The 16,239-nt window shown below is 41.3% G+C and overlaps 1 protein-coding gene across 5 annotated transcripts in view; it reads left to right on the top strand.

The window, feature by feature from the left end:
* Positions 1-16,239, top strand: part of LOC138611291 (voltage-dependent R-type calcium channel subunit alpha-1E-like) — a 48,606-nt gene that overhangs the window by 7,705 nt on the left and 24,662 nt on the right. For all 5 annotated transcript variants that reach the window (XM_069684306.1, XM_069684305.1, XM_069684304.1 and 2 more), the window contains exons 3-15: positions 3,889-3,992; positions 5,394-5,552; positions 7,544-7,734; positions 7,811-7,914; positions 8,006-8,121; positions 10,097-10,150; positions 12,206-12,286; positions 12,446-12,655; positions 12,791-12,903; positions 14,194-14,306; positions 14,391-14,522; positions 14,814-14,883; positions 15,287-15,404. In XM_069684306.1, the coding sequence (XP_069540407.1) occupies positions 3,889-3,992; positions 5,394-5,552; positions 7,544-7,734; positions 7,811-7,914; positions 8,006-8,121; positions 10,097-10,150; positions 12,206-12,286; positions 12,446-12,655; positions 12,791-12,903; positions 14,194-14,306; positions 14,391-14,522; positions 14,814-14,883; positions 15,287-15,404 (1,565 nt within the window). The remainder of the gene's footprint in view (positions 1-3,888; positions 3,993-5,393; positions 5,553-7,543; positions 7,735-7,810; positions 7,915-8,005; positions 8,122-10,096; positions 10,151-12,205; positions 12,287-12,445; positions 12,656-12,790; positions 12,904-14,193; positions 14,307-14,390; positions 14,523-14,813; positions 14,884-15,286; positions 15,405-16,239) is intronic.

The following is a 16,239-nucleotide window of genomic DNA, read 5'->3' as shown; positions in this document are numbered from 1 at the left end:
TTTCTCACAGATTTAATTCGAAGGTATTAATTTGTTTGTGCATTATGTTGATTTTGACTCAACTGCACATTACATATGCAGAGCTGTGCTTAAATGGTGAACAACGTGATGCTGCTGATTACTGTAGTTTTTTTGTGCTGTTCTTAGTGTAGGTGGAGGTGTGTGGGAGAGGCTGCATTTTGTGCATGTAATGAATTCATCCTCTCCAGAGCCAGTTTGGTACAATACTGTGCTACAGTGCTTCACTTAAAGAGCAAATGAGGAAGAGATTAGCCTCTTGGTATGAACATTAACTCGCTGCTGGGTTTTGACAGCGTTGAATTGAGAGGCACGTGTGTTTGTTGCTCTCCAATGTGTTTTAGTTCGTTTTTTCTCTCCTGAAAGCCCTGATAAAGTGATGATGTTTGAGTGTTTGAACTGTAAGTTTTGACATTTTTGCTACAAATTCTTTATGACAAGCTGGACTGTCCTGAAGATACCTGTACACATCTCTCAAGATGAAATTCAAGATGTTGACCAAAACAAATGTGAAATTCCTTCCTAAAAGTAAACAAAGGGACAGCTACATGAATGCATTTGAGTGACCCCCGTACACATCTATGTGTGAGCCCAGAGAAGTGCAATTCCAGTATTACAGACACTGGTGCGTTGAGCTAAATGCTAACATCATCAAGCTAACAGGCCAACAATGGAGACAATGCCAAAATACTGATATTTAGCAGATATAATATTTACTGTGCTCTCCATCTAAATAAGAATGTTTGAGTACCAAAAACTATTTTTTCCCCTCTTTTTAGTTAGAGAGAATTATTGGATATTCAGTCATTAATCAGGTCAGTGCATTTAATCTTGATAAAGTCATCAGTGGAAGCTGAGATGTTACCTTGAATATCTTCTAAGTATGCTAGGAAACAACTTATGTAGCCATGTACAGATAAAACAAAACAGGACCTATAATTGAACCCTGTGGAACTCCAAATGAAGTCATTTAAACCAGGTTAGGACTGCTTTATCCAACAATATTTTGTGCTTCACGAGGAGTTATGTGTAAATCGGTAGTTTCTAAAATAAGCTGACTAAATATACGTATGATATTGTAAGCCGAAAGGCTACAAAAATGTTGGTTTGGACGACTATTGATTGTGTCCGTGAATTTTGTTCCTGCAGTAAAACAATTTCAAAACTCAACAAAAGAAAATGGCCTCTGTGTGTGTGTAGGGATGATTCATAAGCTACCACAAGCAGACAGAATATTTGCTTTAATTTTGAGGGAGCCTCCACTGAATTGTTGTGCTCAAAGTGCATCCTTGAAGGAGCTGTGCTGCTGCCTTCCTTTGTTCAGGGTGTTTGGTTTGAAGGCTATTTCTACAGACTCCTACTCCTCTGCTCCCGCTCCCTGTCTCAGTGTCTCTCGCTGTGTCATCTCTTTGTCTGACTCACTCACTCATTTGCTCATTCGTTCACTCACTCAGTACATTTACCTGCACACTAGCACAGTATTACTGCTAATAACCAAGGTGAAGTTATACTGATTGTTCGGTGTCCTAGAAGAAGTGCCAAAAATAAGAGAAAGGCAAAAGGAAAGACTTTCTTTGTGTTGTTGTGTTTAATCATAGCTAGCTGTGTGGTTAATTGTCGTTACAACACTTTGTACACATGCACTGAATTCAAACATATAAAACTAATCCTCAGGTCTAAGTTTTTTTTAATAGGATTCATTAAACTTTAATACAATTAATACAAATCTGCATAAAAGTTTTTGAGGCATTATCTTAATTCTGACTAATGCTTATGTCTTACTTAAATTTGCTTGAATAGTGTGCCAGTAAACACTGAATCTTATTTTGATGCTTTATATCACAGGACATTAAAGGCATCTTTGTATGTAAATCTACATTAGACGCCACATTTTACATGCCAAGTTCAGCTTTCTTTCCATGAGGAGAACACTCAGCCTGTGAAAACAGTTGTAATGTTGTGTTATGTCCTCTGTGGATCTGGAGGAGCTTTGTCAAGTCTAAGACAACACTTAGAGTCTGTGTTAGAGCTGTGCCACAAAGCTACATTCTAACATTGGCATGCTAACATTCTCACAACAGCAATGCTAACATGCTAATGTTTAGCAGGTGCAATGTAGGCGTGATTATATCAATTTTCCCAGCTTTCTTTTTTCAATATCTTCTTAAAATAACACATAAATGAAACATTTTGAAAGGTTTTATGTTCTCAGGAGTGTTTTTTTCCTGCTTTTTTCTGGGTCAGTGTTGATATGACTCACTTACAGCTCACAGATTTTTTCCTTGAACCTAAGCCCTCAAATTTGTGGGCAAGAAAGTTTTGCTGTCTTTGTACATTGAAATCACGACAGTGGCTGAACAGATTTTTTATCATTCAATCTGCATCGGAAACATAATTCTCATTTAATTATTTTGGAATTTGAACTATAGAGATCAGACACAGGGACCATAGAGATGATACCATGTTAGCCAACTGGGTTTAGCATGTTAGCATGCTAATGTAAGCACAAAACAGGAACATGCAAAAAGTAACATTGTCTGCCCTCATATTTGGTGTGTTTTTATTTTTGTGAAATCATTCTCAAATGTTATTTGCTAATATTTTAACAGCTAGCTAGTGTGGAAGAATAATATACTCATTTAAATCATGGCAATCTTTTATTAGGCTGCATTTTCTCACTGTGTAACCACAGCATCGACACAGCTGCTCTCTCAGTTGTGATCTTTTAGCAGAAGGTCCAGAACCGGGTGGCATGGACATCGAGCTCACACCACTTTAAACATCAATTTCATGTTTAGTGTGAACACGGCATCACTCATTCACTTGCTCATTCGGCCTCTCTCCCCTCCCACTGCTTTCAGGAGAGATTCTGCGTGGGCTTACACTTGAGTTTCTGCCATGTGCTTTCTACCCCCTGCACACACACACACACACACACACACATATACCCTCCCCCACACTTCCTCTCACTGGCCAAAGATTTTATGAGTTTGTATATTTGTATCAGTGTGAAACATGCAGAGACAGAAATCTAGAAAATTGTTATCATTTGTAGGATCATTTCCACAATTTAATTAGAAATTTTACTGTGCAAATTAGCGGTGAATATTGACCCTTTCATATGGGAAAGCGTCAATGGTTACCAGCCACCGAATTGGGTTGGTTCCAAAATGCAGCCTTAAGGACAATGATACATTTCCTGGCAGGGATTTTGCAGCACTTCTCTATTGTTTGTCATAACAGTATATTTTCCTAATTAAATAAATAACACAAATGCTGCTTTCAGATGCGATTTCTGGTGCACGTTGGTGAGCGATTGCCTCTCAGTTGCTCCTGATGCTGTTTTTCAGTGTTTGTGTGTAGGTGGAGGGACATCAATGTGTGCGTGGGCAGATGTGAGTAGAGATGCCTGCCAGGTGTATGTGGCTGTGCATTCTTAGTCTCTCACCATACAAGTCTGGTACACTAAGTGGATTTACTGTACTCCTGTGTGACATCAAATCGGTTTATTATTTGCAAATTTCCCTTTGAAATGACTCATCTTGAAAACTGTCCTTGAGTTACATCCATTCGTTGCCTTTTACCTATTTTTGTATCTGAATTTGTCAGACACCGCAGACAAAAACATTCATCTCATGATAGGAAAGAGACACTTTGTACCACATTTAGCTGCTAATATGTCCCTGTTGCATTTTCTCTATCTTAACCCAGATGTATTTTTCATTTTCAGGCCATCAGAAGTAATAGCTATTAATTCAAATAACAAAAGTTATATACCAATGTAGCCTACTTTATGCCTAACAGTACTACCATCACATATATTTCAAGGATAGTCACTGCATTAAGTATGTGTATGTGTGTTGTCCACAGCATCCTGGCCACCGCTGGTGCTCACATGAACATCCCGGTCGACCTTCGGACCCTGAGGGCCGTGCGAGTGCTGAGACCTCTCAAACTCGTCTCTGGGATCCCCAGTGAGTAAAATACTGACCTCTGGTCCTGCACTGTTACGTCAAACTAACTAATGATTATTCTTTGCCCTTTCAGTAAACAAATCCAGTTGTTTCAAAACATGAATGTTAGTATATAACCCATCGGCTATAATCTGGTGATGATATAGGCTCTGGGAGCAACGGTGAACATGTTGGGTATAAGCCAAGACTTTCTTTTCCGTGCCCTGCATTGTTTACAGTCCAGTTAGCAACTTGAGAAGTGACCATGTGTTCATATCAAATGTGAAGCAAATTTCTCCCCTCTAGATATGTCAGCAAAATGAAGCAGCCTTTTTTGGTTCATTAAATCCCCTGGAGAACTCGTTTATCTGTTTCTGGTGAGTCTCAGCTTCACTGTAAATACGTAAGTTACACAGGCGGTATGAACCCGAAAAACAGCGAAGCGAAATGAAGCGAAATTACAACTGAATGATGCAGATTATAAAAAGTAAAAATGTAAGCTTTGTCAGGTCTGTCCTCGAGAGGAGATAAAAACAACTTTTTAAATGCTCGTTTGTTGAATGGAGGTCGAATCGACCATTGATGCATTCGAGGAAGTCAGGAAATCTAAACACTGAATGAATTTCAAGACACAGCGTCACGCAATTTGTAATCTAGAACGGATGGTTAGCTGTTAGTATGCAGGTGTCTGTTCATAGAGATTAAGTAGAAGCTAAATCATCGTCATATGATCTATGATGAGCGCATTACCTTCTGCCTGCTTTTGCTCTCCACACGAACAGTTTTTCCTGCACACGTCGCAGCCTGCTGATACGTGATTGGTTGATAATACTCGGACTACAAGGGTCGTGCACGGGGAAAACAGAACACTTCCTGTACTGAAATCTGGTCGCGAGAGAGAAACGTATTTTATAAAATCCCTGTATTCTTTGAAGCAACGTCCGTGAAACATTCAGATAAATAAATAATAATTTACTTTTTTCTGTTCAAGGTAGAGGATCCACACAGTTATGCTTGTACTTATTAGTCCACATATTTTAATTTTGAGTCCCTTTTGAGCTTAAAGCCTATAAATGAATACCAGAGTGATTTTCCTCACCATCGTATTCTCCACATTGAGAATCTACTGTGTGCTGCAAATCATTGTCACCTTTGTTTAATGAGAAACTGTGAAAAACACCTTAAAGATGAAAACAAATGTTAAATGACAGATTGAAAGTACGTGTATTGCACTATTGTTGCAATTGACACCTAATTTCTGCAGTTTATAGTAGCTAGTATGGAAATCTGTTTTGTTCATTCTGAGGCAGTGAAGTGGAAATGTATTTGCTTTTCTTTAATCTTTTATATTGATCTTAGTTTTACAAAAAGTTGATCATAATATTTCTGACAAACACTGATACATTTTGTGAATTCTCTAAGGCCTGCAGATTGTGCTGAAGTCCATCATGAAGGCCATGATCCCGCTGCTCCAGATCGGCCTTCTCTTGTTCTTCGCCATCCTCATGTTCGCCATCATCGGCCTGGAGTTCTACAGCGGGAAGCTCCACCAAACCTGCCTGCCATCCTTCGACATCCTCGGTACAAAAACACACACACTGCTTAGTCCCTCTCTGTTGTAAAGCTAAGAGGGCAGTCCACACACCTCATGTTTTTGTGTTTTAGAATATTTTTTGTTTAAAACGTGTGAAGCAAACAGTCCGACACGAGAGAGCAAATTTGGATTCGTTCCTCAGTCAGTGTGGAAACAGAAACCGCACGTGACTTAAAACACCTCCTGAAATACTTTTACACTTCGTTGTTTTGGTCCTTACATTTCTGCAGCATTATAACAGCTCTCACCCTCTTGTTTTATCTAAGTGAAGGCATTATGATACTTAACAGTTTGAGTGTATAAGTATGGATTCTGGCTTGACCACTTCACCATCTGTGGCTTTATCATAACACCAGTGCCTTTAGGAGATGATTGTCATGTTTCGTTTTCGGCTGGTTTATGACTGGTTTGGACCGGCTCACGAGCAGGAACGTGCAGTTTAATCATTGTTCTCACACAGAGGCTGGTCTGTGTGAATACAGTAGCAGCAATAAGAATAATCGGAGATGCTGCTGGCTGGTTTAGCTACTGCTTAATTAGGCAACTACTACTCTGTAATCAGACGCCACACCATAGCACTTACTGTCATCCCTGCTAAACAACTCAACAATGGATTGAGAAAACGGAGATAAGTTCACAGTTTTTAAAATATGTACAGTATAAATATCCCTTATTCCTCCCTTAAATATCCGCCATACCACCTCTGTTCTAGATATAAGAAAATATGCTCCATCCACTCTTTGTTCCTCACTGACAAATAGGCAATTATTGTTTATCCATCCATCCATTATCTTCCGCTTATCCGAGGCTGGGTCGTGATGGCAGCAGGCTAAGCAAGGCGTCCCTCTCCCCAGCAACGTTTTCCAGCTCCTCCTGGGGGATGTTAAAGTGTTCCCCAGCCAGACGCCATATATAATCTCTACAGTGAGTCCAGGGTCTGCCCTGGGGTCTCCTCCCAGCTGGACGTGCCCTGAAAACCCCCGAGGTGATGCACCCAGGAGGCATCCCAATCAGATGCCCGAACCACCCCAACTGGCTCCCTTCGATGTGAAGGAGCAGCGGCTCCACTCCGAGCTCCGTCCGGATGTCTGAGCCCATCATTCTATCTCTAAGGTCCAGACACCCTTCGGAGGAAACTCATCTCAGCCGCCTGTGTCTGCGATCTCATTCTTTTGGGATCTCATTCTTTATACCCAAAGCTCATGACCATAGGTGACGGTTGGAACTAGTATATTGAAAGCTTTGCCTTCAGGCTCAGCTCCCTCTTCACCATGTACAACGCCCCCACCGATCCGTCAATCTCACGATCCATTTTACCCCGAGATACTTAAACCCCTTCACTTGAGGCTGACTCACTCACCCACAATTATTGTTTATTTCAAATCAATTTCTACCGTATAAAAGACAAGTTTCTGCATCACACTTGTTTAAGATGCATACTGGACCAATGACTGGCTGTGGTGCTGCAAATCCTGCTCGTAAATTGGTGCTTTTATCTCTGATTTAAGGTAAGCACAGAACAACAAGTCAAACCAGTCTTCTAGTTTTAAACAATTAGAAAACGACATGAATGGAAGCTGTAAAATGTGGTTGCCCTCTTCACAGAAAGCATAATGTGAAGTTAAGTGCTCATTAACTTGTTTAGCTAAAAGCATGAACAACATATTCAAGGGTAAGAGATGCAGTGTGGTGCAGAATGCGATTAACACGCTTTATGTAGTTTACTTGATATGATCAAACGTGTAATAGGATAGTTGTGGTTTTACATAGAGGAAATATTACAGATGGTTTAAATAAGGAGCACATTAATGTGTGAGTGTTTTATTCACATGTAATCCAAATGCATCCTGACAGCTTGTTGTACAGATTTTGTGTAGGGAATCAAGTGAATTAAGGTTTCTTTTTCCCTGCTGCACAGACGAAACAATATCTATTAGTGTGGACCATAATGGTCACAGTATGCTTCTTTTTTTTGCAGACAATGAGACTGTTGACTCGTCAGAGTTGGCGTTTGCCTGCGGGGTGAGGAAGTGTCCGGAGAGTTACGACTGCAACGACACCTGGATCGGACCCAACGATGGCATCACGCAGTTCGACAACATCCTGTTTGCTGTTCTCACCGTCTTCCAGTGTATTACCATGGAGGGATGGACAGCTGTTCTGTATAATGTGAGCTCAGTTGAATCACAAAACATCACGCTGTTGTTGTATTTGTGTTATAATTAATGAATCTTCTGGATTTCAGACCAACGATGCCTTGGGCTCCATGTGGAACTGGATATACTTCATTCCTCTCATCATTATCGGCTCCTTCTTCGTGCTGAACCTGGTTTTGGGTGTCCTGTCTGGGTGAGTTTGACTCCTCCTGTGTGTTTAGCATTGGTATTTCTCAGTCAGTGTTTTGCATCATGACAGCAATTTTTAATGCTTCCCTCTTCAGAGAATTTGCCAAGGAGAGGGAGCGGGTGGAGAACAGGCGGGCCTTCATGAAGCTCCGCCGGCAGCAGCAGGTGGAACGAGAACTGAACGGATACAGAGCCTGGATAGACAGGGCAGGTACTGGGCAGCCGAACAACCTCACATCTGCAGACAAACACTTTGATTTAGATACGTGGAGGAATGCAGCTATGAGTTTAATATTTCCCACCTTTTGAAGGACAGTGAATCAGCATGCGGCTGATTGACACACACATTTACTGATGATTCATTCTGTTATCTTTTGGTTATTGGAGGGTTGCTCTAATCACTCACCTAAACTTCCTCTAAATTATACTAATTCATTTGGATCCAGGTGTTTTTCTGTTAATATCTTTAAGGGCCTGTGTCCACTAACGGCATTTCTTGCCTCAATTTCAGAGCGCTTCTCACCGTTGCATACTGTTGCTAGGCTACAAATGTTGTCTGCCGGCACTTCTGCTTCCATCGGTAGTGACCGATAAGTTACTCTGATAAGTTAATCTGTTTTAAATTGCACTGTATGCTTAATATTTGCTTTTATACACGGAAATTTAATAAAGTAAATGTAAACAAATGTAAAGGAGTTGTGTTCTGGCATTAGCAGAAGCATTAGACATGGAAATTGTACCCTCGAAAAAACAGAAGGTTTAGCTTCTCCTCCGTGATTGTTGTTGACAAAGATGATGTTGTAAGTCCCGCCCCTTCTTGATTTAGGTTGATTGATGAGGGAGCAGTGACACTGACGAACGTGGCGGTGTTCCAAAAGTTGAGCTATTTTCAACCGAGAGCGTTGGCGTTTTTGCACTCAGGAAGCTGAGTCCTGAAAACACTGAATTGCTTTGGTTTAGGGGCTGTCATCGCAAAAAAACGCTGTTAATGGACACAGGCCCTAAAGGGTTTTATTGACAGATAAACAGATAAAACCTAGTATGTAAAAGCCATCTGATCAGCAGAGCAAGTTTAGATGATGCAGAAGTAATCAAAAATGTATATTTTTTTGTTTCACTTTTCCCACCTTTCCTTTCGACAACAGATTGTCCATTGCATTGACAAAAGGTGTAAAAATCTTTCACAAAATAATTTAATTGAATAGTTGTTTTATTTTGAATAAAATGCTTTTTTGTAGAGAGTTAGACTGGAAGCAAAGGTGTCAGTTACTGCATCCTGTCAACAAGTAGTCTGGCACATAACCCCCTCTTTAAAGCTAAAACATTAAGTTGTTTTTGTACAGATAAAAAAACAAGATTTATCAGTGAGCTTTTAAATTGGTGGTCGGCAGATTAGGTTACTTTTTGGACAGAGCCAGGTAGCAATTTACACCTGTTTTCATGCTATGCTAAGCTAACCAGCACCTTCATGCTAAACTAGGTTAAGTAGCAGCCTGCTGTAGCTTCATGTTTGACAAGGCGACGAGAAAGAGTGTAATTCCAAACATGTCAAACTGTCCCTTTAAAGTCTAAATGTTTTAATGTTTTATTGCTGCATGATTACGATCATTTAACAGCTAAATGGGCAGCCTTTTTTCTAACCCATTTTGTAAAGCGATCGCTCTGCTGCAGACACTTTCAGAGTTTTTTGGACATACAGTAGAGTGGCTCTCACACACACACACACACACACACACACACACACACTGCTGTAATGGCAATCTACATCGCTAGTCTCCCACGCAAGTAGAGGGTGAGGAAAAGGTGATCCTGACTCACTGACTTAAATTTGTGTGCATGTACATATCTGCGCACACGCATTTTCGCGTGTGTGTGTGTGTACATACTTGTGGATGTGAGAGCGCTGCAGTGTGTTTATGTGTGCACGGATGTGGGAGAGTGTGGGAAGAGGAAGAGAGGAAAGGGAGAGATATTGGGAGAGTAAGAGAGAATAAGAGCTCTTCTCTGAGGAAGGTCACGCTGGCCTCTCAAAGCACTCGTTTACATCAGTTTGGCCTCAGTTCCTACAAATGTTTGCAGACATCCTAAAGAATTCAAGCCTGCAATGTGTAATATTTCCATGTCGGATGATTTAAATTGAAACGCAAATGAGTCTGTGTATAACCTCCCGTTTCATTGTATTACAGAGGAGGTGATGCTGGCGGAGGAGAATAAAAACTCAGGGAGATCGCCGTTAGACGGTGAGTTCACGGAACATGTTGGAATAACTGGTGTCTATTTCTGTGTGTGGAAACATGTCCAACATTGTTCCGGTCAACAGTTTAACCACCTCTGTACTGTAAGTGATTGTGCAAGCAGCAGGTAACCATGGCAACAATACTAATGCTTGATTTAATATTACCAATTCAGTCTCACAGGGGAAACTGAAGCCCCCTATCAGACAAGCACCTCGTTACATAAACATGTTTGCAATTTAACATGTTGGTCTCATGAGTCACTTTTACATAAAAATCACATCACCACTCTGACGAGGTCGGATGCACGTCGTGCTCGGCTTTATTAATAGCGCTGTTATACATTTTTTTGTTCGATTCATTAGTTTGATGGTAATTTCAATGAGTTCATTTTAAATGGATGAGGAGTTTCCTTTTTAAGTAAAATCTGTCTGTAACAACTGTTTTAATCCTCCTGCAGTCGAGAGTAAGAACCAAACACAACATGAACAAGCACAATTATCACCAAACCAGCCATCTCTCTCTTTATACTTCCAAATTTAAGTTATGTTAACTGGGGGTGGGACAAAATATCGATACAGCAATATATCATCATCCTGACTTGTGCGATACAAATATATCGATATTTTAATTTTATAACAAGACTAGGTCAAAACCTAGTATGTGTCTGACCGCATCAGGTCAATGTGCGCTTTTGTGGGCAATGTTTTACAAGGACCGTCCTTATGAGGCCGATGACAACGTGTTTAGGTGCGCGCTGCAGGCGTAGGTGAGGACAGCAGACGAGCAGCGGAGGAGCAGCCCCGCCTACTCCCCGAACAAAGTATCCAGAGCCGTATAGACAGAGAGTCGCGTCAGTGGATGTCCAATATGCTCCATGATCCCCCATTGCGATGTCGCAACTCTCTCTCTCTACAGCTGTGAAAGTACTCACTTAGTCAGTCAGTCAGTCTCATACAGACCCATGTGTAGGGCCGACCAAAATACATTGCTCTAAACAGATTTTCATGCCAATTTGACTCACCGCATCATTGTTTCATTGCAATTTATGTCAAAGTTTGTGAAACTGACACCAAATTGCAGTGAATAAATACATTAATCCTGAAATGAACCTTTTTACGGGGCATTTTGTAGTCTTTAGTTAATCAGGTATCTTTATGTATAATTATATGATTCTCTTGCAATTTATCAATTATCGCAGAATCGCTGTATCGTGATATTATCATTATAGTGGGCCACGTATCGTATTGTATCTTAGTGAATGTATCGTATTTTGAGTTAGCCTGCGATTCACACCCCTAATGTTAACTGCATCCTGCTTCACATTCAGCATGTGAACAAACAAGGCTCCCAACATCTACCATCTGTGCACTGTTATAAGAGGCCCTGAAATGAAACTTACAGACTGAAATAATAAAAATGAAATGAATGAGTGAGAAGCAGGCATGCAAGCATAAATTCTGACATTAGCAACTAAATAAGTTTTAAAGTCCTTCACTGACGCATCCTGTGAGAGAAATGAGAACACCCGACCTCCTTCATATCATTAAACTTAGCAGTTCACCTCTGTAGCTCGGTGCCACCGCCTCCCCTCAATGGCCAAATATCTTGTAAGGTTTGTAGAGCCTTCCTTACGTCTCCGGGATCTCTGACATCACTGTAACTGACACCAGCAATTTTACATACTTAACTATGGCTTCAAGTGACCACAAACAATAATTTAGATTCAGTGTGTTTACACTATTACACTACGTTAATTTGCGTCAACAGATGAAGGCATCCTAGTTGAATGATAATCACAGGTCCTGTTTCCTGGTGTTGTTATGCATCCTAGAAAAATAAGAACAATACAATAACTAATAGTTCAGTAGTTAAAAACACACTGCATTGAATTAAACAGGACACACAATACAATAGAACATTAAAATGAGCAATCTGTTAAAGAGACATTCATCGAAGAAGAATGATCCTTTCCTCTTTTGTTTTCCTTTACATTTGATGTTTCAAACTTGAGTCATTGAAAGTGTGAATAACCTGAAGTTTTCTTTGGAACATTTTTAGTGCTGAAGAGAGCGAGTAAGAAGACCGGAGCGCGGAGAGGAGCACCGGGGGACGAAAAGTTTACAGACACATCTACCGCCAGTGAGTGAAACCTTTACCTTTTCAGTCTGTTCTGTTACTCATCCCTTTAAGGCAGGCTTTTAAGTTTCTCACATTCTGTATATTTCACCTAAATTTCACCTCTTCCTCACCCTCCTTCCTTCTGTCTCTCTCCGCTCATTCTCTCTTTTTATCTCTCAGGCATGTCGCGATCCAGGATGAACTTCCGAAGCGGCAGACGTGGCCCCGCCGCCTACCTGCGGCGTAAAGAGCGCATGTTGCGCATCTCCATCCGCCGCATGGTGAAGACAGACACTTTCTACCTAATGGTGCTCAGTCTCGTGGCTCTAAACACCATCTGTGTGGCCATCGTCCACCACAACCAGCCCGACTGGCTGACCATCTTCCTCTGTGGGTTTTGAATCCCTCTTTGATTTTGTACTTTGAAAGCAATTCAGGTCACGTCTGATGGAGGCGCTGCTTCTTGGCAGACAGCTGCCTTCTTATCCTTTTGTTTAATTGCTTTTTTTGTTTTCTCATCCCCAGACTATGCAGAGTTTGTTTTCCTGGGGCTGTTTTTGGCTGAGATGTTTTTGAAAATGTATGGTCTGGGTTTCCGGCTCTACTTTCACTCATCCTTCAACTGCTTCGACTGTGGGGTGAGGTCCTTCGTCTCTTATTCTCTCAAAAACATGACTCAAAGCAATTCAGTTTTTTATCACAGAGGAAAAACTGTTTCAAAATGAGAAAACTGGTTCATCTTAGTTCACTGATAAAGCCATAAAATCATATCACATAAAGCATTCCCACAAATGTATTAATCATTTCAAAACCAGCCTGTTGTCTCCACAAAGGTAAATACTGTACCTCTTAATATTATGGAAAAGTATGGAAGCCCTAAGTGGACATGCATCCATACATTTTATTTACTCAATTTTCCCTTGATGACAAGTCATTTCCGGTTGTTTTCTCGCAATCTCGACTTATTTATCTCGTTATCTCGAGATAACAACGCTGCACCACCATAACGTCAGATGCTCATACCTCTTATCCCCTCATTAGTGTGGGCAACGTTAGCATGGCGTGTCCTGGTCTGTAATATCACAGTTACCAGCCTGTTGTTTTATTTTCCAGATCGCCAGAAAATGATCCCGTTATCACAAGAAAACACCTGAAATTATCTCATTACCGCGGGAAAACAGAGCAAATATAAAGTATGGATGCATTATCGTTTAGGGCAGTGGTTCTTAACTGGTCTAGCCTCAGCACCCACCACCACCTCCTTCATGACAAATCGCACTTTTTCAAACCACTCAAGCTTATTAAATGAAAAATGGTGCAGCTTCTACCTGAGATAGAACAAAACATCATGTCACAAAACACAACAGTATCATAGCCATCCAAATTACCAGCAGGTGGCAGTTCATTAGAGTCAGAGTCAGTGAATATATGGACTGTGAATAAACTACAATACTACTGCACTCACGTCATAGGAAACCCTTCAAAATAAAAGCGCAGTATAGACAGTATTTTTAAGCACACATCTGTGACCCACTGACAACTGCTCTGGACCCACCAGTTGAGAACCACTTGTTTAGGGCTTCTGTAGAAAAGTAAAGGATCATTTTATTATGTTGAACAAGTGAGTTCTAATGGGACTGATAAAGTTCCCAGAACCCAATAAAACTTGAGTAGCTGTATTACATTGAGGTGCACATCCTCCAAACAGGGGTTTAAATGGTAGTAGTGTATTTTTCACTTGAAGATGCAGTGCACACAAGAACACAACAGCAGCTTGGTAAACTGTCCTGCAGCACCCTGAACATTGGGCATCAATGGGAACAGTAATAGTGACATGTAGATTTCAGAGTGTATTACACATCCAAACCTCTGTGATCATTTAGTCTAGAGGAAATAATTTTATTGTTTGGGTTTGACATGTTTTGCAGGTCATTGTCGGCAGCATCTTCGAGGTGGTTTGGGGCTTCTTCAGGCCTGGCATGTCGTTTGGGATCAGCGTATTGAGGGCGCTGAGACTCCTGAGGATTTTCAAGATCACCAAGTAAGTCACACAACAAGACAAGGTCTGGGTTCAATGTATAATTGTGTATCTATATTTTAAAGAGCTGTGATTTCTTCCTGTCAGATACTGGGCGTCTCTCAGGAACCTGGTTGTGTCCCTCATGAGCTCCATGAAGTCCATCATCAGCCTGCTGTTTCTTCTCTTTCTCTTCATTGTGGTGTTCGCTCTGCTGGGGATGCAGCTCTTTGGAGGAAGGTGAGTAGAGCCTACATAACGTACAAACTCAAATCCTTCCTGCTCAGCTCTCTTTTGATATTCATATATCTTTTTAACCTACATATCCGATCAAACTGCAGCTTTTCAAATGCCTACTACAACCTGCAAACGGAACTGCAGTTTCTTCAATGGCGTCTATGATGAAGAGGAGAGGAAATGATATGTCCGGATGAAAATAGCTCTGCATCCTCCTCCTCCTCTGCTTCCTCCCCCTCTTCCTATTCTTCCCTGGTCATATCTGACCCTGCTTTCTATCTGCCTTCCCTCTAGGTTCATCTTTGAAGATTACACTCCCACCAACTTTGACACATTTCCAGCTGCCATCATGACAGTGTTTCAGGTTTGGCTCCCACAGATCCCCTCGTTCTGCCTGCTCTCCATGACACATTGCACCCTGGGATATTTCTCACCCCAGGCGCAGATTAAACAACTCTACTCACTCGCTCTCTACCCCCTGCCTCCGCTATCATCCCACACATCCGTGCACACATATGCGCACATGAATATCAGACAAGTGAAACGTGAACAAATCCACATCAGATCTGCTACAAAAGCAGCCGCTCTGTGCCGGAGTGTTTTGATCAGCACACATAGTAATGACTTATCTTACTGACAGTTCTAATAGCAATGGTTTGCATGCAGGGAATATATCATATTTAACGTTTTGTAAGGCAAATATTCTATTAAATTAATTAGGAGTACTGTAATAATTTCTGCTTTATATTCTCTGCTTTTGCCTTCAGATTTTGACTGGTGAGGACTGGAACGAGGTGATGTATAACGGGATCCGCTCTCAGGGAGGAGTGCAGTACGGCATGTGGTCATCCATCTACTTCATAGTGCTCACCCTGTTTGGAAATTGTATCCTTTAACTGTGGTCAGAGAGCTGTTTTATAGCGTCTTAACCTGGACAGGTTCTGTGTTGTATTCAGATCCTTCATTGGAGTAACTGTGGTAGAATGACAGTGGAGGAATACTACATCTTAATTAACAGCGGGGTATTCAAAATTGTACTTTAGTGAAGCTATAGAGCCACTAACAGCAAAACATGTCAGAAGTTAGAGTCCTCAAAATGACAGTAGCATTGCTCCTGTGTAAAATCTGCCAATCATCCAGAATGTACTTGATTATTGTTGCTGCTGCATACGTTTAATGTTGTGGCTCATTTTAAATCTTTAAAGGAGCAAGTCTCCCCTGGAAAAAGCCACTGTCAGTCAAAGCTGGTGTTCTCTGTAATCGATAGGAGCAATAATATTTGAAATTGGCGCCATAGCTGTGGAGAAAGTTGTACAAGCGGCTCGTGGTTTCGTCCATTCTACATTCCTACAACACCCAGCATGCATTGCGCCCCTCCCTCTGAAAGGAACGGCCCAGTGAGAGACGCTGGAGTGAAATACTACCGTTTTCACTGCAGGCAACGGCTCAGAGCGGGACAGAATACGAAATACGACGAGAATATACCGGTGGATCCTCTAAAAAATCTTGGGGTCTGCATCCACATCTCTAACCTGACGATTTTGAACGAGACATGACATCGGAGGCGGGCATCCTAGATTGAGGAAGTGTAGTTTAGCGAGCTCCCTGGCCTCTGCCTGATGACACGTTTTACGTAGTCTGGTGGAGGTTTTCCAGGGCCCACTGGAGAAGCAGATAGCGTCCTCCAAAGGCACAGAGTGAATTATTTTTTCTACCACAA

Source organism: Semicossyphus pulcher, unplaced genomic scaffold (assembly GCF_022749685.1).
Source record: "Semicossyphus pulcher isolate SPU_LCO1_2020_fin unplaced genomic scaffold, fSemPul1.0.p SCAF_7, whole genome shotgun sequence".
Taxonomy (NCBI): Eukaryota; Metazoa; Chordata; class Actinopteri; order Labriformes; family Labridae; genus Semicossyphus; species Semicossyphus pulcher.
Note: the sequence above shows the minus strand (reverse complement) of the source record. Positions and strands in the feature narration are given on the sequence as shown.